At 39.5% G+C, this 23,283-nt stretch overlaps 1 protein-coding gene across 7 annotated transcripts in view; it reads left to right on the forward strand.

Annotated features, from left to right (window-relative positions):
- The first annotated feature begins 560 nt into the window (after window positions 1–560).
- The window catches only part of C2CD5 (C2 calcium dependent domain containing 5), a 91,832-nt gene continuing 69,109 nt past the window's right edge, over window positions 561–23,283 (forward strand). For all 7 annotated transcript variants that reach the window (XM_086404054.1, XM_086404046.1, XM_086404047.1 and 4 more), the window contains exons 1-7: window positions 561–745; window positions 906–1,024; window positions 13,550–13,636; window positions 15,537–15,708; window positions 17,769–17,864; window positions 20,425–20,580; window positions 22,060–22,258. In XM_086404054.1, coding sequence (XP_086260180.1) covers window positions 935–1,024; window positions 13,550–13,636; window positions 15,537–15,708; window positions 17,769–17,864; window positions 20,425–20,580; window positions 22,060–22,258 — 800 coding nt within the window. In that variant the 5' untranslated portion in view covers window positions 561–745; window positions 906–934. The remainder of the gene's footprint in view (window positions 746–905; window positions 1,025–13,549; window positions 13,637–15,536; window positions 15,709–17,768; window positions 17,865–20,424; window positions 20,581–22,059; window positions 22,259–23,283) is intronic.

Here is a 23,283-nt window from a genome sequence, read left to right on the forward strand (position 1 = left end):
AAATCTACCTTAACATCTGTAACCCAGTACACGTGTATATGACTGAATAAAGAATGTTACTATAGAATACTCGACTGTCTTACTCCAATACTTACTCGACTACCCGAGAGGTTCCTGAAATTTCTCACTCTATTTCATATAAGACAAAAACTGTAGCCCTTCCAGGTAGAAACCAGGTAAGCTGATTTCACGAACTACTAAATGGTCGTTAAAGGCAAACTGAAACCGCTCCTCTATCCGTCTCTGCTGCTGCCTGGTCTCTCCTGGCCCTTTGGAAACGCGGCGCTGGCTGCCGGGAAGGTAACGGCCCGCGGAGACGTTAGGAGCTGCACCTGCGGTCCGCCCTTGACCAGTAGACCGGTTTCCTCTCCGGAAGCAGCTGGGCTGCAACTCACAGCCCGCGCTCGCTGGATGATGCGGAGCTCCACCAGTTGCCCTGCCCTCCGCTTCCTCGAAGTCCGTCCCGCCTCTCATCTGCTCTCAGTCAATTTCGCATCTCCTCTGCGAGGTGGGCCGAGCGCCGAGCAATCGATGCCTCCTCCTCCGCCCCGGGAGCCGCCATTTTGGGGGGAGGAGAAACACTAGTAGGGGCGGCAGCGGCTCAACGGGATGTCGACTGGCTCCTGCTTCTCTTGCCAGCGCTGTGGAGCTCGGGCAGAAGCCTCCATAGGGGCCACTCCTCCGCCTGCCTCTCCGGAATGAGGCCTAAGTTCCCGCACCGGAAGGCCCCCTTTCTCCTCCAAGAGTAAGTAGCACCAGGCGGCGCAGCGCGCCCCCGCGCGCCCTCCTCTGTCAGTTACCCCGCGCGTCCCCGCGGCCGCGCGCCGTTCCCCGCGCGCTCCCGCCCTCCCCCTCCCCCTCCCAGGCTGGGCGCTCGGCGCAGACTCGCTTGTTTGTGTCTGCAGGAGCCCAAGAAGAGGCCGAAGCCGAGACGATGCCTGGGAAGCTGAAGGTGAAAATCGTGGCCGGGCGCCATTTACCAGTGATGGACCGAGCTAGTGACCTGACTGATGCCTTCGTGGAGGTTGGTGCAAGGTCCTGCCCCTCCAAACACAGGGAGCGCCAAGCCCTGTGAAGGATCCTAGCCACCTTGCCCGCAGTCCCTCAGCCCGTTCCCCGCCCACCGGCCTGCCGGGTGCGGTGCTTAGCCAGCCCTCCCTGGAGAGCTGGCTGCTGAGGCTGCAGCCCATGTAATGGGTGCACGGCTCGCAGGCGTCAGCGGCACGCTCAGCCGCGAGGGAAGGCTGTTACTGCTCTGTCTGCAGGGGTGACCCTGATGTCAGGACTCCTAACAGGCCACCCGCCAGTCAGGAGATCGCAAGGCGTGGCCAGGCGGCCACTGAAACACACACACACACACACACCCCCACACCCACATCCACCCTTCTCTGGGGGCAGGGTACCTGGTTTTTTAATGTTAGAGTGATGGAGATATTTAAGAATGTAGATACAGTCTGTTATGGACTCGGGAGAGCTGCAAGGCGATCTCCTCTTTAGCATAGTGATTTCTGAATCATCAGTGCAAGTTCTGAAACCCAAGTGTAACACTTTTCTGCTCTTGTATAGACTGGTAGGTCTGATGAGCTGTTTCAGGGTAATTTAGTGCCTTGAGGTAGGAAGCCAGTTAAGTGCCATGGGTTTAAATTGCAAAATTGCTTTTTAAATCTAATGATTAGTTTAAAACTCATGCAAATTAGCACAGGCCTGGGGCGCAGAAAGTAATAATCCAGAGTCTGAAAGAAGCCTAGTAATACTGTAATAAAAAATTGTCAGGACGAGCCAGAGCATTAGAACAGTAATTGTTTGGGCTATTAATGCTTCGAGTTGATAGATACATGATAATATACAGCCTGATTCCATCTCAATATAAAATACTGTTCACGGTCCCTAAAGATTCTCTAACTCAGTCAAATATTGACACAAACATTTACATTCTTAGTCTCAACTTCATTTTTATTTGAGAAACAGTTACTGAGTATGTTCTTGGGCCAGATGATAAGTCATGGGGTTGCACAGATTGCAAAAGCATAGTCTTTGCTCTCAGGTATATCAGAGACTGACCTGCACAGTTTAGGTTAATAAATAGTAGCTAACATGTGTTGAGTCTTGTTATTGCCAGGTCTGTGCTAAGTATTTTTCAATTCTTAGTCTTTATATCTTAAATTTTAGTCTTACGTCTTAGTCTTTATATCGGACTTCCCTGCTAGCTCAGGCCGTAAAGAAGCTGCATGCAGTGCAGTGCAGGAGACCCAGGTTTGATCCTTGAGTTGGGAAGATCCCCTGGAGAAGGGAATGGTTACCCACTCCAGTATACTTGCCTGGAGAATTCCACAGACAGAGGAGCCTGGAGGGCTACAGCCCATGGGTTCGAAGAGTTGGACACGAGTGCGGGACTAACACACAACCCAGCCTTTGTATCAGTCCTACTGCTGTATTATTTCCCATTTACAGTGGAAGTACTGGAAGGACACAACAGATTGGTTTGTTTTAATAGCATATGAACTTTTGTTTCCAAGCAATATGTACATATAATCAATTAAAACATATCTGGAAAGAATCATGATACATGAGAAATGCTGTGAAGACTTGCTGGTGCAAAGGAACCTGGCAAGTTCAGGAGCCAGGGGAAAATGTTCTGAGATAACATTTGCATTGTCAACCTGTATTGACTGTTTTTACAATTAAAAATGCTTTACAACTTGGAAAAATCCTAGGAACAGTAAATATTTTGCCAGAGGTAACTTAACCTTGTAATTCTCCATAGCCTTGTGGTCTGTTAATCCACTGTGCTCATACTGCCTTTCCGGACAAGATGATGGGTGTTTTCTGTAGACTCTGGAAACTTAATTCTGTCTCTGAAGGTTGAGGGGTCTTCCTAAGAAAGAGACATCAGAGCTGGGCTTTGTAGAATACCCAGAATTTTCCAGGCAGAGTGAAAAGGCGCAGAACATCAAAGGCGCCGAGTGGGATACGTGGTGTGTGAGGAGACCAACTTAGTTTGTGATGTGCTTGGTGTCAGAAGGGATATGTGGGTAGTGGAGCTTTGGGGGGTTAAAGCTAGAAAGGTAGGTTTGCACCAACCTCATTTTCTGTATTAAAGACAATTTTCCTTTATTTTTTTGAGTGTAGGGTAGTTTGGGGAAGTTTTTCAAGCAGAAATGAAATAAGATCATTTTTGTATTAGGTTGTTTCTTTCTAGGATGACTTGAATGGTGATGTTATTGATAGCCTGGATAGATGAGAGACGAGGCAAGGAGATCAGTTGAGAAGGTGGTAAAATTATCCAGACAATGTGTGCATGTTTAGATGATAGTGGGAATGAATTAAAGGAGAAAGATTTGAGGGACGTTTCTGAGGTAACATTCTCAGGCCTTGGTAACAAATGGTGTTTGCTGGAGAGGGAGGAGTTGGATTTAATGGTGACTCATTCATTCCTTCTTTCAACAAATAGTTACTGAGTGTCTGCTGTTTGCCAAGCCTTGTGGTAGTCACCGATCTAGCCGATGCATATGTGATAGTGAATAAAATATTCTTGGTTCCTGTTTTTATGGACTGTATATTTTGGTGGGAGAACCAGATGTTAAAAAGTAAAGGAAACTTAAATTTATAATTAGAAATAGTGGTGAGAGTCATGAAAGAAAAGTGATAGAGAATCTCAGGGGGTTTACCCTCACTGTTCACCTGAAATTATCACGACATTGTTAATCGGCTGTACGCCAATCCAAAATAAAAGGTTTTAAAACGGAGAAGGCAATGGCACCCCACTCCAGTACTTTTGCCTGGAAAATTCCATGGACGGAGGAGCCTGGTGGCTACAGTCCATGGGGTCGCTAAGAGTCGGACACGACTGAGCGACTTCACTTTCACTTTTCACTTTCATGCATTGGAGAAGGAAATGGCAACCCACTCCAGTGTTCTTGCCTGGAGAATCCCAGGGATGGGGGAGCCTGGTGGGCTGCCGTCTATGGGGTCATACAGAGTCGGACACGACTGAAGCGACTTAGCGATTAGCGACAGAATAGATGCTGCCTTGAATTCTGTAAAGCAAATACTACTTTTCCTATTGGTATTTATTGTAGATCAAACATTCATTTCACCAAAAAAAAAAAAAATTTTTTTTTGCCCTGACGTAAGGTATACAAATAAATCAATCTAATAATAGTTTGCTTTTTGCATCAAAAAGTGTGTGGATGGATGTGTTAGTTTTTCCTTGTTTCTTTCTTCCACCTAAATGGTATGGAAGGAACAAAGTACGTGGTAGAAGTCACAGCATTTCTTTCACCACAGAGACCGAGTATGTGATTTATTAGCTAAACTTGTCTATATCCTGAACTACTTCTATTATTTTTGCTTTTTGCCTACTCCTTTTTTCCTGTCAGAGGCTAAGTATATTTCCCATGTGTAAAATGGGACCTAAGAAAGTGAGGTGCAGTACAATCAAGATTTGTTCACATCTCAGTGCAAATCAGTGAACAAATCAACTCATAATTTTTACAGATGTAAGAAAGATACTAAAGGTACCCCGGCTGACCCATTTTACACATGAGAAAACTGGACCTCCTTTTTTACATCATCATCAGTTCAGTTCAGTCGCTCAGTCATCATACCTTTTCATTTTTTTCCTAAATGTACTAATTTCTCCTGCCATGCTTTGGCAAATCTGATTTGTTTTTCTTTGTTTCACACTCATATTTGGTACCATGGATCACTCTATAAACTGGTCATCAGTGGATATTCTAAAACCACAAGTATAGAGACCTTGCAAAGAATTCCTGCCCAAGAGGGACTATGCCATGCATCCAGTATTATCTGACCTCAATTTTTTAAGCTACAGATTTTAAAGTTTCTGTTCTTCAACCTGTAATTGTTCTCGATCTTCTAATAAATGAAGTGGCAGCTCCAAAAAAAAAAAAAAAGGTTTAAAAAAAATTAAATACCATGTACTTGTACCCTTTTAGAAGTAGTAGACTGTTAAAATTTAATTTTGCATAGTCACTGTCCTGGAGTAAAAAAATAAATATATGCAGATACCCTTTTCTAATTGTCAGTAACTATTAAAAAAGAAGAAGAATCTCTGGAACTTTTGGTTGGATTATCAAGGGAGGCCCCCGAGAAAGTGCCAGCTAGGCACAGACCTTCTGGATGAGAAGGAATAGCTGCTTGGTGGCAGTGGCGGTGTATGTGTGTGTAGCGGAGGGGCTGGAGGAGAAGGAAACCTCAGCAGAGGGAAGATCCTGAGGATTTGCTTATTGCAGGAAGTGAGGGAAGAGATGTGTGCTGGCAAGTAATAAGGGAAGGAGCGAGTGCTGTGAGAGAACACTGGACAGTTAATCAGGGAGCCAATTGTGCAGGATCCTAGAGGCCATGACTGAAGTTTGGTTTTGATTGTCAGTTCAGTGGGAAGCACTTATTAAGATGAGTATTTCTGTTACTGTCTAGAGAATGGACTGCAGAGGGGAAAGAGCAAAAGCAGTCAACTAGTTAGGAGATTTCATAATAGTTCAAAAAAGAGATCGTGAGGGTCAAGGTGATGGTTTTGGTAATAGAAGTGGATGGATTCCAGATACACTTTGAAAGTAGACAGTAGAGGACTTGGTAGGTTGGAGTAGGGGCCAGGGAAAGGGAGATGTAGAGATGATTCCTAACCTTCTGGTGTCACTGGAGTAATTTTCTCAGTCTCCATGGGGTTCAGAGAGATTGGCTGAGTGGGTTGAGCATCAGCTTCCGTTTGGGCATGTTCAGTTTGAAGTGTCTTTGGGTCCTTTAATTGGAGTTATTTAGGAGAAAAGGTTGGATTTGTGAGGATGGTGTTCTGAAGAGAGGTATGAGTTAAAAATAAGCTCCCACAGTCCAGTACTTCTCAACTCTGTGAGACCCAATCTCGCATTTATATAGCAGGTATTTTGGAATCTTCCCTTTACTATCTTTACATGCTTACAGTTCTAAATAATCAATATAATGCTCTAACTGTAATATGATACAGAAATAAAAGTATTTTATAATATGTATTTTAATATGGACATACTTGTTAATGACCATAGTAGAAGACATGAAGTAGTCAGATTGAGTCCATGATATTTATTGAGGCTTTGTATATATCAGATACTGTACTGGCTATAGTACAGCATGCAAGGATAGAGCAGTGAGCAAAACAATTTCTGTAGTCCTGGAATGTAGGTTTTAGTGGGAGGAGAGAGTTAATCAGGAAAATTGTTAAGTAAGAGAGAAACTATGCAAGGTGGTGAGAAGTGCCCCATGTGGAGAAAATAAAGCAGGGATTCAGGATAGCAAATACCTCACCTCCACGTACAATCTCCTGAACACGGCTGCTCCTCGAACAGAGTGAGACAGTTGTGTAGTGCTGGCATCTCAGATGGGCCTTCACGGCCATAGGTGATCTGGGTTTCCAAAATAGCTCATGGGAAAAAAGTTGTCCACTGATTTTTACAGTGGTCATATTTCTTGACAATTATGTATATTAAAGTGAGTGTATATTTAAACCACACTATAATACTTATATTTGTAAAACTGATTTAGGTTCTAGGTAGGTTTTTGACCCATCTGGCTATCTGGTGCGGACATTTGATAGTCATGACATTGGACAAGTCTTCATTGCTGGGGACTGTCTCTTGAATTGCAGGACACCTAGCATCTCTGAGCTTCTTCGCTTAATAGTACTACTGTTTGTCCCCAAAATACCTGGTGGCAATTTTTAAAGTTCCATTAGAAGTTGGTTCTGTCCCTTTTGCAAACCACTGACTAAGGGGGAGAGAAGAGGGAGCAAGAAGAAGGATGGATCCTTGAACAAATTTGACATTAAGAATTTATTAGAAGTTGAGGATTGTGGAATGGAAACATACTGTCAGCCAGTGATTTTAGGAGAGAATCAGGAAAGTAATGTCTCAGATGGCATTGACACTCAGAAGGAGTGACAAGGCCGGAAACGCATACTGTAGAAAAGTAAGTACGCAGGAGGGCTTCGCAGGTGGTGCTAGTGGTACAGAACCCACCTGCCAAGACGGCAGACATAATAAGAGACCCACGTTTGATCCCTGGGTTGGGAAGAGCCCCTGGAGGAGGGCATGGCAACCCACTCCATGGGAGAACCCCATGGACAGAGGAGCCTGGTGGGCTACAGTCCACAGGGTCGCAAAGAGCTGGACACAACTGAAGCGACTCAGCACACACGCACTGTACACAGGAATAAGGAAGTAGGGGTGGCATGAATAGGCAACTGTTTCAAGAAATAAGGCTGTGAGGGGAGAGGAGAAACAGTGTGATATTGAGGGGGTATGCAGCTTTTAGTACTTAAAAAATAAATTAGAAGATATTAGAACATATTTGTGTGCTAGTAGGAATAATCCAGCAGAAAGGGAAAGATTAATGCAGGAAAAAGGGGATAATGAAGGATTATAATATAATAAAGGGATACATTGTATGGGGTAGACTCTAAGTACTGTATGAACACATAGGAAAGGAGCATAATGAAGTCTGGGCTCGTGATAAGAAGCCTTTGTGCTGGACTCGAAGGATAGTAACATCTCCACAGGCAGAGAGGAAAAGGGAGCATTTTTTGGATGAATAGGACAAACTTGATAAAAGCAAAAGGAGGTGATAGAGCACATGTCATTGAAGAGAGGGTTCTTGTTGAATAGAACTGGGAAATAAAATTTGGCTGAGTAAAGGGGATACGGGCCCCCTGGTGGCTCAGATGGATACAGATTACCAAGTGATCTGAAAAGGACGGGGAGAAGTCTGTATGGTGGATGCTCTCTTAACCAGTTTCTACCAGCTGACTCATTACGGTCTCCAGTGCTCTGCGTTTCTACCATAAACACATTTTTGAATACCTCGTATCATTAGATTCTGCTCCAGTGTGCCTGTTTTCTCTCATCAGTTCTGATATATTACTAAGAGGCAGTTGTGTTTATTTATGCCCTACCCTATTTATGCCAACTCCATTTGTTATTGTTATTTGTTTAAACCTCATACAAATCAGTGATTTAAGTGAGATGATGAAGTTGATAATGCTGTGTAAAGATTTATGGATACAGTTGCTAAAAATTACTCCTGAATTAGATGAAGATTTTAAAATGAGTATTTTCTATCCATAGTTTTTTACCAGCAATTTTAAGTCTACTGCATGAAAAAAAAAAATTATTTGTTTATATGGCCGCACCAGGTCTTTAGCTATGGCATGTACAATCTAGGTCCCTGACCAGGGGTCGAACCTGGGCCCCCTGCATTGGGAGTTCAGAGTCTTAGCCACTGGACTACCAGGGGAGTCCCTCTACCACATTATAAGGAAACCCAAACTGGTAAACACAGATGATACATTATGAGTGTTGTTTATGCAAAAAAGATGCCACAGAACTATCAGCAGTGGATCCTTACTCAAAGATGAGGCCTTTAGTCTTAAGATAAAAGATAGAGAAGTGAATATTTGTTTGCCTGTTTTATTTGAAAATGTTTATTGCTTGTATCATTTTTAATTATTATCTGACTACAAATTATTTGACTGACTACTCAGATATTGGTCCTGGTTGTATTGGTTGAGGGAATTTCTGCTGTATTTGATGTGAGGCTTTCAGGAAGCCAGTGAAGACCAAGTAGTACTTAAAGATGATTATTAAATGGGAATCTCCAGGATGAATGGGATGGGATTCTGTACAAGGGAAGTATTAATCAAAATATATCCCAGTATTAATGTGCATGTTACAAACTGTTCCTGCTAAACTACATTATCATGTGGTGTTTACCCAGGAGCCTTTGAAGGAACTGGGAGAGGAAAAGAAATTAATAGTTAATGAGCATCTTCTACCAGACATTTTGCTAGGTCTCTACATGCATTATCCTGATTAATGCTTACAGCAACTCCTCTTTTCAGAGGAGGAAGCAGCTTTAAATAACAGGTTAAATAACTTTCTCAAGGTAATTTAGCTAATGAGTGGGGAAAGAGAATGCCTTTACCTTACCAGGGAATCTCGTTAAAATCCCTGATGTTCTTTAGCTAAATGGTGAGGCATTCATTTAATTGCTGAGTAATAAAATCTCCTTTGAATTAAATAAGACCAAATGAACTCTGATTCTTCTTTAGTAGGTGGGGAATCACCGCAATGTTGGCAGAGTACCCGCTCTAGCCTTTTTCTTCTAAAATCTTTTGTTGGTTTAGAGTAGTATGGGGACTATTAGATTTTTACTGTAGATGAAATGGACAGTTGACCGTCCCCACCCCACCCCCCCCAAAAAAAGCACATTATGGCACTACATGGTAGTGGGACAGAACTCAAGAGGGTGCCAAAATCATAACTTAGGGAATGATATGCTGGTTTTTGGCAGTTGAGCCAAAACCCTTGGGTACATTTGGCTTTTGAATGGTGTTGAATGGTATTATGAATCCTAGTGATATTTTACTTCAAATAAAGTAGTTTTTAGGTAAATTAAAAAATAAATATTTCTTTGGTGTTTTGAATATTGAAATGTAATAAACATTAAAGAAGTAGTAATCAGGTTTCTTCTGAGGGGTCTTTTTCCTCATTTCATTTCTTTTACATTTGTGGTTTAAAAGTGAAAAGATAGTTACAGAGTAATACAGTTGGCCCTTCATGGCCCTGGGGTCTGCTTCCTTGGAGTCAACCAACTGCAGGTAGAAAATATTTGGGAAAAAAAATTCCAGAAAGTTCCAAAAGGCAGCAGTTGAATTTTTTGTGTGTGGCAGCTGTTTACATAGTATGGGCTTCCCAGGTGGCATTAGCAGTAAAGAACCTACCTGCCAATGCAGGAGACATGAGACAAGGGTAGGGTTGAATCCCTGGGTTGGGAAGATCTGCTGGAGAAGGGGATGGCAACACAATAGTCTTGCCTTGAGAATCCCATGGCCAGAGGAGCCTGGCAGGCTATAGTCCAGAGAGTCACAGAGAGACAGGACTGAAGTGACTTAGCATACACACATGTTGTATTTACAGCTATTTACATAGCATTTTGGAGAAGGAAGTGGCAACCCACTCCAGTATTCTTGCCTGGAGAATTCCTTGGACAGAGAAGCCTGGTGGGCCACAGTCCATAGGGTCGCAAAGAGGACAGGGCTGAAGCGACTTAGCACAGGGCTTCAGCCATGTCCTCTTTGCGACCCTCTGGACTAGAGATGATTTCAAGTGTACAGGAAATTATGTGCAGATACCGTACCATTTTATATAAGGGACCTGAGCATCCACAGATTTGGATATCTGGGGGTTGGATGAGGGGTAGGGAGGAGTCCTGGAACCAATACCTGGGTACTGAGAGACAGCTGAGCACGAATAACTCCTGTTACAAAAGATTTAGATACTCAGATGTAAACTTGAAAGCCCCATACTTCTTGCTACACTGTACTGTGTTATCTGCTCCCTTATCAGTTCCTTCTTCAGAGATCATTGCTGTCTCTTTTTTGGCATGTCTATATCTACTCCTCCCTCTAAAAAAAAAGCAACTCTTACTATCATATGTTTCTTGTTTTTTTCATATTCACCTCCCAGCATATATAGTTAACCCCGTTCTTTAGTAGGGAGTGTGTGATTTAGTCCCTTTCTTGTTCTCACTAGGTTTTTGTGTATTTTTTGGAGGAGGAGCCACATGTGAAAGTACTACTTGAGGATAAATTCCTGGACGTGAATCCAGAGTTCTGTAATTCGAATCTAAACAGAGTTTTTGCCATTTGAATTTATTTTTGATGTTTTTGACTTTTAAAATAGCCCATTTAAAAAATAGGTAATATACATGCATGTCAAAATTCCAGCAGGTGCAAAATGAGTCAGCCTCTCATTGCCTCTCCTTCAACTGATCTGTTTTGTTCTGTTCAGTGGCCTCTGTTAACATTTGTTGTATATCCTTCCAGAAATAATGCGTGCACATATAGGCATATGTCATATGCCTTATGACATTTTGTCATTTTTTTCCTCCACAAAGAATACCATACACACTGCCCTGCAGTAGAGATGTATCATAGACATTGTTCCTTTTAAAAAATTTTTTAAATTCAAATTATTTTGGCTGCACTGGGCTCTTTGGTTCAGCACACAGACTTCTCTGCTTGCAGCACATGGGCTTAGTCGTGGTATGTGGGATCTTAGTTCCCCGACCAGGGATCAAACCTGGGCCCTTAGACATTGTTCTGTACTAGTGTTTGGAGAACGGCTTCATTTTTCTCTTTAGCACTGCATCATGCAGCTTTCCCATACTTGATTTAGCCAGTTCCCAATTGATGGACATCTAGGTTACTTCCAGTCATTTGCCACCATCATGCTGCTTGTATATGTCATTGTGCATCTCTGTATGAATTTAAAGGGTATGGGCATTTAACATTTTGATAACTGTTGTCAGATTGCACTTTGTGAAGATTGTTCAGAGTTGCACTTACAGCAACAAGAGTACGAGTATGAAACACTCACACTGTTTTTTCGGACTTTGGACCTCTACCAACCCAAGCAGTCAACGTGTTGGTTTAGTTTGTTTTCATCTTTTGATATATTAAAAAGACATCTACGTTCCATTTCTTTGAATTTCTCTTTTTCAGTTGGTTTATTGATCTTTTTCTTACTGCTTTGTAGGAACTTGTTAGAAATCAAGGAAATTAGCTGTTTGTGACATGTTGGCAAATCCTTTTTCTCAGTTTTCTTATTTATCATAGTCCTTACCAAGCCTGATGGAGTAGGAAATGGCAAATCAGTATTCTTGCCTGGAAAATTCCATGAACAGAGGAGCCTGGCTGGCTACAGTTCATGGGATCGCAGAGTGGGACACGACTGAGCAACTAAGCGCACTCACCATGCAAGAACTTACTATTTTTGTGTAATTTCTTAAACTTTTTCTACTCTCTGATGCAACTACCTAGGTACAAAATGGTGGGTATCATCCCTGATAATTCAAATTGTGTGATAAAATGTACAGAAGATAATGACTATAGTTTTGGGTATTTTGCTTTTAGAATATTTTCTGGACTGATTAAACATTAATGTCTGCCAGCATTATAATACCAAAAGTAGGATTGTCAGTCAGGGAGGAAAGGAGATTTCATGGGTAATCTGACTGAACCAACATTTCCTGAGTATCTACAATGTGCAAAATTCTTTATTGGGTATTGGGATAAACCTTTAGTGAATTTTGAGGGTGGGACATACACACTGGTGAAAACTGATAGAACTGGGAAAGAGCTTGGCAAGATCAAATTTAGGAAAGATGAGACAGTCTAGGAAGTAGTTTCTTATCTGTTTTGCTCTTAAGCTTCCTGACCGCTTCTCAAGTCCAGTCTAAGGTTTCACAATCTCCATTCTTTGTTAGAAATGTCCCAGGGATTTAGCCTGCTTTCCATCTTCTTCATTTCCTTATTTACTTTTTCTTTTTGATTTAGTGCCCACCAAGACTGACTGTGAAACCAGATAGACTCCCCATCCAACCCCTTTTATTGTCCCCTGACGTAGGAACATAAAACCCGTAATGACCATAGTTATTGCTGATCACTGATGCTGGGAGGGATTGGGGGCAGGAGGAGAAGGGGACGACAGAGGATGAGATGGCTGGATGGCATCACTGACTCGATGCACATGAGTCTGAGTGAACTCCGGGAGTTGGTGATGGACAGGGAGGCCTGGCGTTCTGCGATTCATGGGGTCGCGAAGAGTCGGACACGACTGAGCGACTGAACTGAACCGATGTATACACAAGTAAAGATTTAAAAAAATAACAAATATGAGGAAGTAAGAAAATAGGGGAGTATATGTTACCAAGTTCTTGTAATAATAGGCTGTAGTTCTGGATTCCCTTGATAAGCTGGTGAGACAGTTGTCCTTTTTACCTTCTGATTTGTTTTGCTGGTCCTCCACCCTTAAGACTTTCCTCTTTTGTTTAAGCTCCTGTTTAGTGAACGCCGTGTTGAGTACTTCCTCCATACGGACTTGGTGGTGGATTAGCCACTAAGTCTTGTCCCACACTTGTGGCCTCATGGACTGTAGCCCACCAGGCTCCTCTGTCCTGGGATTTTCCAGGCAAGAATAGTTGAGTGGGTTGCCATTTCTTTCTCCAGGAGATCTTACCGACTAGGGATTGAACTTGGGTCTCCTGCATTGCAGGTGGATTCTTTACAGACTCAGCCACCAGGGAAGCTCTCACACTGACATAATGGTCTGATTTTAATTTCCCCATGCCGTGCTGTGCTTCATCACTCAGTTGTGTCCTACTCTTTATGACCCCCGTGGACTGTAGCCTACCAGGCTCCTCTGTCCTTGGGGAGTCTCCAGGCAAGAATACTGGAGTGGGTTGCCATGCCCTCCTCCAGGGGATCTTCCTGACCCAGGGATCGGCAGAGCTAGTCAAACAGAACAGTGGGCGAGCCCTTGTTCCCAGGTGTAATCTATCAACTTACCTGGGCCTATCCTATTTTCTCCCCTTTCATCTCAGGGATAGTTATCTTTTTCCCCCTGCATGGTTAATCTTCCCATTGCTTAGCTGACGTTAAATTTTATTTTTATTCACATTTTTGATCTTTATATTTGAATTATTTCTCATTTGTTTTTAGGTAAAATTTGGTAATACTACCTTTAAAACAGATGTGTATCTCAAGTCCCTCAACCCTCAGTGGAATTCAGAGTGGTTTAAATTTGAGGTAAGTTTTTAAATGTCAGCATTTTTTGTGTGTGTATTTTTGATATGACCCTTTTTTCTCCTCTCCCCAGGAATGATTGCACTACCTTTTATTTCAGGTAATGTAGTTTTTGTACACCAGGAAAATATTTCCTGTGTGTGTGCTCAGTCACTCAATTGTGTCTCTTTTCGGCCCCATTGGCCTCTGCCCATGGGATTCTCCAGGTAAGATTACTGCAGTGGGTTGCATCTTCCAGGGCATCTTCTCAACCCAGTGATCAAACCTGCATCTCCTGCATTGGCAGGTATATTCTTTACCACTAGTGCCAGCTGGGAAGCCCTGCTGCTGCTAAGTCGCTTCAGTCATGTCCGACTCTGTGCGACCCCAGAGATGGCAGCCCAATGGCAGCCCACCAGGCTCCCCCATCCCTGGGATTCTCCAGGCAAGAACACTGGAGTGGGTTGCCATTTCCTTCTTCAATGTATGAAAGTGAAAAGTGAAAGTGAAGTCGCTTAGTCATGTCCGACTCTTAGCGACCCCATGGACTGCAGCCTACCAGGCTTCTCCGTCCATGGGATTTTCCAGGCAAGACTACTGGAGTGGGGTGCCATTGATTTCTCTGTGGGAAGCCCTACGAATATTGAATTTTCAAAAAAATTATGTTACAGTTTAGAAAAATGGTGTATGAATAGGAGAGCCCAGATTAAAAAGGTATTATATTATTATGTAATAATTTTCCTCTGGATTTTAGCATATACCAAAAATCACATATGCACTGTGTATAGATTAAAAGTTTTTGAATTTTGTAAAAATATGTCATAAATATTACCATTTTAACCATTTTTAAGTGTACAATACAACGGCATTAATTGCATTTACCTGCATACAATGATACATAAGCATCACCACTATTTCCAGAACTTTTTGATCACTTCAGAGAAACCACTCATTCAGCACCAACTCCCTATGCCCTCCTCTCCCCTGCCCCTTGTAGCCTCTCATCTACTCTCTGTCTCTGAAGTTGCCTATGTAAGTATTTCATGTAAGTGGAATCATAAGTATTTGTCCTTTTGTGTGTGGCTTCTTTCACTTAACATGATGTTTTCAGGGTTCATCTGTGTTGTGCAGTGTGTATCCAAATTTCATTTCTTTTTATGGCGGAATAATATTTCATCTTATGAACATACCATATTTTGTTTATTCTCTTTATCTGTTGTTGAACACTTGGATTTGTTTCTGCCTTTTGGCTGTTGTGACTAATGCCACACCAGTGAACACTGGTATACAAGGATCTGTTTGAATCTTTGTTTTCAGTTCTTTTGGATATATACCTAGAAGTGGAGTGGGTGAGTCATATGGTAATTTCTGTGTTTAGCTTTTTAAAGAACTGCCAAACTTTTCCACAGTGGTTGCACCATTTTGCATTCCCACCAGCATGTCTTGAGAGTTTCAGTTTTTCCATATTCTTGTCCATATTTATTTATTTTAAAAATGTAAGTCATCCTAATAGGAAGGATAATTTAATTATATAAATTATCCTATAAATTATATACATTATTATATAATTTTAATGTGCATTTTTATTATGAATGAGGTGAGTTTGATTTCTTATGGCTAAGGCTCATTTGCATTTTTTTACTTTGAACTGTACCAAAGGAAGATATGTAGATTTTTGAGGTAGACTTCACCAGACTTGATGACCATTTTAATACAAAGAATGTAAATGTGAGGTGGTATCTCATTGGTTTTCTTCTGCATTTCTCTGATGACTAGTCTCTCTACCTTTACTTGGAGATAAATCTGTGTGATTTTTTTTTCCCCAGAGATAAGTAATCTTCTACATTATGCATACATTTATGGTAATGAAGATTTTTATTATATTTTTATTATAAGATTTAACTTTTAAAGTATCCTTTTTTAGGTGGATGATGAAGATTTACAGGATGAACCTCTCCAGATCACAGTTCTTGACCATGATACATATAGTGCAAACGATGCCATTGGTAAAGTGTACATTGACATTGATCCTTTACTCTACAGTGAGGCTGCAACTGTCATCTCAGGATGGTTTCCAATTTATGATACCATTCACGGTAAGCAGTACATTTTAAGAAAATAAGTCACGATGTTTTTTAAAAAATTAAATCTTCAAAATTATTTTTGGTCGTGCCAGGTCTTTGTTGCTGCGTGGGCTTTTCTCTAGTTGAGGTAAGTGAGGGCTTCTCTGTTGTTATGGAGCATGGGCTCCAGGTGCCCGGGCTTCAGTGGTTGTGGCTCATGGGTTCCAGAGCTCAGGCTCAGCAGTTGTGGTGCATGGGTGTTGCCCTGGGTGTCATATGGGGTTTTCCTGGACCACGGATTTGAACCCATGTCCCCATTGGCAGGCCTATACTTAATCACTGGACCACCAGGGAAGTCCTCACAATCTTTTAATTTATCTTAAAGACTTTTGTGCTAAATTTGGTTTTTTTAAAAATATGACTTTTGTTTTAATAGACATGTGGTAGTATGTATTGTTGGTAGAATTGTAACTTTTCTGACCGTAATTTGGAATAATGCTTGCTGAATTTGTGCAATATAATAAGCAAATACATCATTTGAAAATCATCTAATATTAGTACTCTGTTTCTAAAGCATACTTTAAAATGAATGATTTTGAAACTTTGTAAAAATTCTTGAAAGGAAGAAAAGTGTTCAAAGGCTTTTTGTTACCTAAAGTAAAGTTCTCAAAGTATGGTCTAGGGACATCTGTGTGTCCCTGAGATACTTTCACAGGCCCTGAGAAGTGAGATGAGAACTGTTTTCGGCATGATACTTACATGTATGTCGTTTGCCATTTTTAGCCTCATTTTCTTACGAGGGTACAATGGAGCTTTGTAGAGGTATCTTAGATAGCATATTCAAAAGCAGAGACATTACTTTGCCAACAAAGGTTCGTCTAGTCAAGGCTATGGTTTTTCCTGTGGTCATGTATGGATGTGAGAGTTGGACTGTGAAGAAGGCTGAGCGCCAAAGAATTGATGCTTTTGAACTGTGGTGTTGGAGAAGACTCTTGAGAGTCCCTTGGACTGCAAGGAGATCCAACCAGTCCATTGCAAAGGAGATCAGCCCTAGGATTTCTTTAGAAGGAATGATGCTAAAGCTGAAACTCCAGTACTTTGGCCACCTCATGCAAAGAGTTGACTCATTGGAAAAGACTCTGATGGTGGGAGGGATTGGGGGCAAGAGGAGAAGGGGACGACAGAGGATGAGATGGCTGGATGGCATCACTGACTCGATGGACGTGAGTCTTGGTGAACTCCGGGAGTTGGTGATGGACAGGGAGGCCTGGCGTGCTGCGATTCCTGGGGTCGCAAAGAGTCGGACATGACTGAGCGACTGATCTGATCTGATCTGATCTGATGATAATATCATGTTACCACACACTGAATGCAGAGCAGAAATGAGAATCTAAATATTTCATTAAGTTACGCACTATAAAGGTTCAAAAAAATGTAATGCCATTCATATCATTAAACATTTTTTTGTTTTTCAAAATATAGTTATTTTTATAAAAATGTTTATTTTGACATAAATAGATTTCCTGTTTAAATGAAGTAATAAGTAAATATTTTTCTGAATTCTCAGTTTAGATTTGTAACATGGTAAATATTGAAGATAGGTTTTGACCCACATAGACAAAGACTCTTTGAGATCCTCAATAGTTTTTGAGATTAGAGGGGCCCAGTGATCAAAAAGTTGAGAACCACTAACCTAAAAATAATGTCATCTCTTTAAAAGGGCAGATGGACCCATAAGAAACTGGCAGATACTTCTGCCTACAGTCTTGTACTTTTTGCCTATTTTACATTTTTGATCTGGCAATTCCATCGATAGTAGTTTATTATAAGAAGTAAGATATTTGATGAGATTTGTGTGTATTGTGACATTATTCATATTCTGTATTTTTACTGATATTTAAAATGGTAAAATAAGTTGGGAACAATATTTACTTAGAGCATCTGTAGAATAAAAATAATTAGGAAACAAGGTTAGCATTGCTATTATGATTGATACATTATTTTAAAATCATTAATTGGCATTTATTTGCTGATTATTTAATTATACTTTATTTTCTAAAGGTAGAAACTTGATTTTCCTTTTGAAATTACAGGTATCCGTGGGGAAATCAATGTAGTTGTCAAAGTAGACCTCTTCAATGATTTAAATCGATTCAGGCAGTCATCATGTGGAGTCAAATTCTTTTGCAGTAAGTAAATATATTTTATTACTCATTTTACAGGAAATTTAATGCATTTATTAATAAATATGAGAAATTTTGTTAATTTATACATATTTATATTAATAAATATGAAAATGTATTAATAAATATGTTAACTGTGAGAAATCAAATTAATATTTCAGAAGGCTGACAGAAAACCTATTACACTTCGGTCTTAATGTCAAAGAGAAAATTGCTAGTTTTTCAAAACTAATTGCTGTAGTTCTGGAAACTTATCTGATTTTAAAGTAGATGATAGCCAATTTTCACAAGTTCATAGAAAGTTTTTTCTAGAAAAATCCAGTAGGGCATGTCTGTGCATGTGGTTGTCATGACGATGTCCCTGTGGCCTACAGGGAGGCTGCCTTTGGTTGTTCCCCCCTTCCCTGACTTCTCTAGTCTCTATGCCAGCCTCTGCCCAGGCCCACAGAGCGTGATTAGAAGGAATCACATTAGTCACTGCGGCTTACAGTACTTAACACCATTAGAAAGAGTAACAGGTGAGGATTTTTGAATCTTTCAGAATTTTTAAAGAAGAATCCATATGTTAATGAGAGAATATTTACTTAAACCTTATGTTTAGTGATACTGGGTTTGAGGTGGAGAATTGATTGGTAAAGCACTACATAAGAAATATTTAAGAATGACTGGAAACAAGATTGAAGATAAAGGTGAAAAGTTTTTTCCTGCAATGCAACAAATTAATTCAGCCTTAGAGAAATTAGATATGGGAATGCAAAGTGTGCTAGCATTTGGTACAGTCTTAACTCAAAATGCAATAATTAAGGGAATAAACCCAAACTGATATATAATGAGCCCACAGTTCATCCAGGCTACATGTTGAAAGAAAATCAGTGCATTCTTAAACTAGGTGTGAGCCCATGTGTAATATAAAACATTGTGATATAAAACAGCTGATATACTGTATTTGAACATAGCCTACGCTATCTTGATGTCAGCAGGTAGTCAGTGGTCAGAGAGACAACACGAGGGGAGAGAACTTGTTGCACTTTCTCAATCAATGAAGACAAATCCCATTAATATCTACATTTGGGAAACATACTGGATGAGGCTACATGTGTGGAATATTCAGACCTAATTCAAATAGGTTGTTCAAAATCAGACAATATAGATGTGGAACCATTTGTGGTGGATGGACATGTATATCTTGCAGAAGTCTGACATGGCTTTAAAAAGCAGAATTATTTAAAAAGCATAATTACAGGACACTAACTTATAGAGAAGATTGCAAGCTACTCATCTGGTTTGAGTTTTACTCTTGTACCAGTAGTCAACAAAATCTTAAAATAATTTGCACATGTTTGTCTTATTTTATAAAAATTAATATTTTATTGCCTATTACATTTTTTTCATAAATTAGAACAAGTTATTTTTGTCAAATGTGTAAAAGATCTGACTATAATTAAGCTTTGACTAACTGTCCCAAAAAAGAAAAATCCAGTGGCATTTTATGCTGGTATAGGATGCTAAAAGATAGGAGTGGAGTACTGTGGTACTATCCAGAACGACATAAACACCTACAGGTATGGAGCCCTACAAATGCCATGAAATATGGGGTTGCAATTAAGCAGTTCTGGGCAATTCATAGCCAGCCTGAACTAACAAGGTTGAAAACGCCTAAATAATTGAGTTCGTTTCAAGGTACATGAATGGCTTGAAACTAATGACTTCACCACAAATGGCTCCATGTCAGTATTGTCTGATTTTGAACAGCCTATATGAATTAAGTGTAAATACGCCACACATGTAACCTTATCAGATTTGTTTCCCAGATGTTGATATTAATGGCATTTTTTTTATTGGTTGAGAAAGTGTGAATTCTCGAATTCTCCCCTTTTTGATAAATCCACTGAGCTTTGTTGTTCTCAGTATTGAATGAGTCTGTTAAGTAGTGTAGTGATTACTGAACCAGTTGGCCATGGAGCCATGGATTATTAGGAACTACAAACCTGTAGGACTTCTCAGATTAAGTCAGAAAGGTAATAGTGTGATTTTTGAGGCTGCATTATGAGGTGTTTTTAAACTTTTTAAAAGGGCTTCCAGTAATTAAAGGTTTTTGGTATTCATTATCTGCTTTCTGATTTTTTGTATAATACCTACTTAGCTCAGTTGAATTTTGACTTTTTTTATATTCTGTATTGAATACTACTTAAGATGGTGTGTAGCTATTTTCTGTATTATAAAAGTAAAGTTTGTATCTACTATGCTTATATGAGAAAGGTGAGAAGCCTCATGAAAGAAAATTATTGTTTCTAAGAATAATCATTAGAATCAATAGATTGGAAGAATCAATTGATTCTTGATTATTCTAATATTATTCGAATAATAATATTCTAATATTATTCTAATCAAGAATCATTAGAATCAGTTGTTTGATTGGAAATATTATTATGATTATACTGAGGTTATCAGAGTCAAAGATGTTCTTGTAGTATGTATCCACAAGGTAAGAACTAGTTGTACATTTTTAAAGGGTTGAATTTAACTTTGTGATAAACAGAGCATAATAAATAATTTTTTTTAACAGCAACATCCATTCCAAAATGCTATAGAGCTGTAATAATTCATGGATTTGTAGAAGAACTTGTGGTCAATGAAGACCCAGAGTATCAGTGGATTGATCGAATTCGCACGCCAAGGGCATCAAATGAGGCCAGACAGAGGCTCATTTCTTTAATGTCAGGTATTTGAAAAATAATAATAATAACTTCATGGCTGATTGACTTAATCCTCGAGAATTCTTCACTTCCTTTTGACATTTTACTAAAACTTTACAATGAAGACTGAATTGTAACTGACTGTTTCCCTATCCTTGGCCCCATTCTGCTAAACACATGTGCATTGTTGTCTTATAACAAGAAATCTGAATCAGAAGCTTTTGGTTCCTTTTTTCTAGGTGGTGAAAGGAAATTGCGCTTATGAAGTGGAAGAGAGGGAAGTAGTTTCCCTCCTTTGAGTGTTTATTTGTATGCAGAGCTTAGGTGATCTCTCTGAGGCTTCCTGTTTGCGTGCGTGCTCAGTTATTTCAGTGGTGTCTGACTCTTTGCAAGCCCATGGACTGCAGCCCACCAGACTCCTCTGTCCATGGCATTATCCTGGCAAGAATACTGGACTGGGTTGCCATGCCCTCCTCCAGGGACTCTTCCAACCCAGGGACTGAACCCACGTCTCCTACATAATAGATAATTTTTCCTGTATTGTGGGCAGATTCTTTACTGCTGAGCCACCAGGAAAGCCCCTAGGCTTTTTGTTTAAATGTCTTTTCATAGTCCTTCTCTGACAATTTATATCTCCTTTTATCCCCTACTCCCCTGCCACTCTTACCCCATTACTTTATTTTCCTTTGAAGAACTTATTTCCATCTAAAGTTTGTATTTATATGTATTGTGTGTGTGACTGCATACGCACACACACACGCACATACATTCATTCTCTCATATATATCAGATAATAAACACAAATGTGTTTATAATAAATTTGCATATTTAAATAGAAATATAGATATATTTATAGTTATTAATATATTATTAAGTATATTAAACATGTACTTAATATTTATAAATTTTTAATATAATTGATGAAATTTTAAATATTTATAAATATTTAATGTTTGAATGCATATGCATGTTATATTTAATATGTTACTGTTAATATATTAATTTAATTAAATGTTTTTTGTATTTAGTCTACATATTAAGAAATATATAACTTATTATATTTATTTATAATATATTAGAGTATATTATGTGCTGTATATTCTATGTATTTTATTTATATTATATATAATACTTGTTTACTTGTTTTTTATCTGTTTCTCCCCCTAGTATGTAAATCCCACTAGTTTTAGGGCTTTATCTTTCTTGTTCCCCTCTGTATCTCTAGCACAGAAGAAAAGAATGCCAGGCGCACAGTATACGGTGAGAAATTATTTAGTAAATGAATGCACGAATGAGTGAACCTTACTTAGCACATCTGTAAAATGTAGCTAGTAATATCTTACCTCCTTGACTATAGGAGTATGTACCAGGTAATCTTCTAGGTTCCCTTCAAGTTCTCAAAATCTGTGATTTTTCTGAACTCTTTCAAATCACCACCATACCCAGCTTTGTATTTTGAAACATACAGATAAAAAGCTGACTGAATTTTCTTCCCTTTTTTGTAGGTGAACTGCAGAGGAAGATTGGCTTAAAAGTTCTTGAAATGAGAGGAAATGCGGTTGTTGGGTACTTACAGTGTTTTGATCTGGAAGGCGAATCTGGGTTAGTGGTACGAGCCATAGGAACAGCGTGTACGCTGGATAAATTAAGTAGCCCAGCAGCATTCCTTCCTGCATGTAATTCCCCGTCCAAAGAAATGAAGGAGTAAGTATGAATTGATGAATTGTTCTTATGGAGCTTTTTATCTTTTGCTTACATATTTTCATTTGATTTGGAACAGTAGAGTTGTTCAAAATACATTTTTTCCTGTGGCAATTTTACTTATCAGAGATGACTATCACAATTTGAAACTTAGATCTTTCTAGTATTTTTTATACTGTCTTGTGAAATTCATATTAAATAATGTATAATTAAACTTGTTCTACATCTTTAGGCACTGTGTACCTAAAGCATAAAATGAACTTTTATGCATTGTGGGGAATTTTACTTGTTTTATGGGAAATGGTTAATACCCCATACCTCATAATCCAATTATGCATATTATTAGCAACATAGTATAGACAGCAGGGAAGAGACCTGTTCAGGGGTCTGAAACTTCAGTGTCTACAGAGGTCAAGCAATTTATATAAATAAAATAATTGGGTATAATTAAATGGTGAATACTGGGACTACATAGAGCAGATGTTGGCAAACTTTTTCTGTAAAAGACCAAATAGTAAATAGATAGTAAATATTTCATGCACTGGACATATAGTTTTGATCTTTGTTTATCAAAAAAAATTAAAAAAAAAAGGAATTTGGTGATTTTGACCTTTAGGAAGTTTAGTTGATTTTGACCTTTAGGGAGTTTAGGAAGTTAGAGTCTCACATTAAAAAAAAAAAAACTCCATCTGATCCAACAAAACATTTCTGTTGGCTTGATTTGGCTTATGTGTCATCGTTTGTGCTTAAGGCAGAGATTCTCAACATGGTGGTGGTGCTATCAAGAAGGAGTACTTGAAATGAAAAGTTTCTGTTGTAATGTCTGGGGTAAGGTGGATGATTCTGTTGGAGACCAGAAATGCTGCCTGTTCTGCAGAGCAAGGGACAACTCTATATAACAAAGACTTGTTTAAAATACTAAAAATGCTGATAGTATTTCCACTGAGAGCCATTGCTCTAGAGATTCTTGTAGATCACAGGTCAAAAAACTTGTTTTGGTAAATGACCAGAATGGGAATAGCAAGGAC

The sequence above is a fragment of the Bos grunniens genome, chromosome 5 (genome assembly GCF_055505025.1).
Source record: "Bos grunniens cultivar Pamir isolate PY7600 chromosome 5, Bosgru_T2T1.0, whole genome shotgun sequence".
NCBI lineage: Eukaryota > Metazoa > Chordata > Mammalia > Artiodactyla > Bovidae > Bos > Bos grunniens.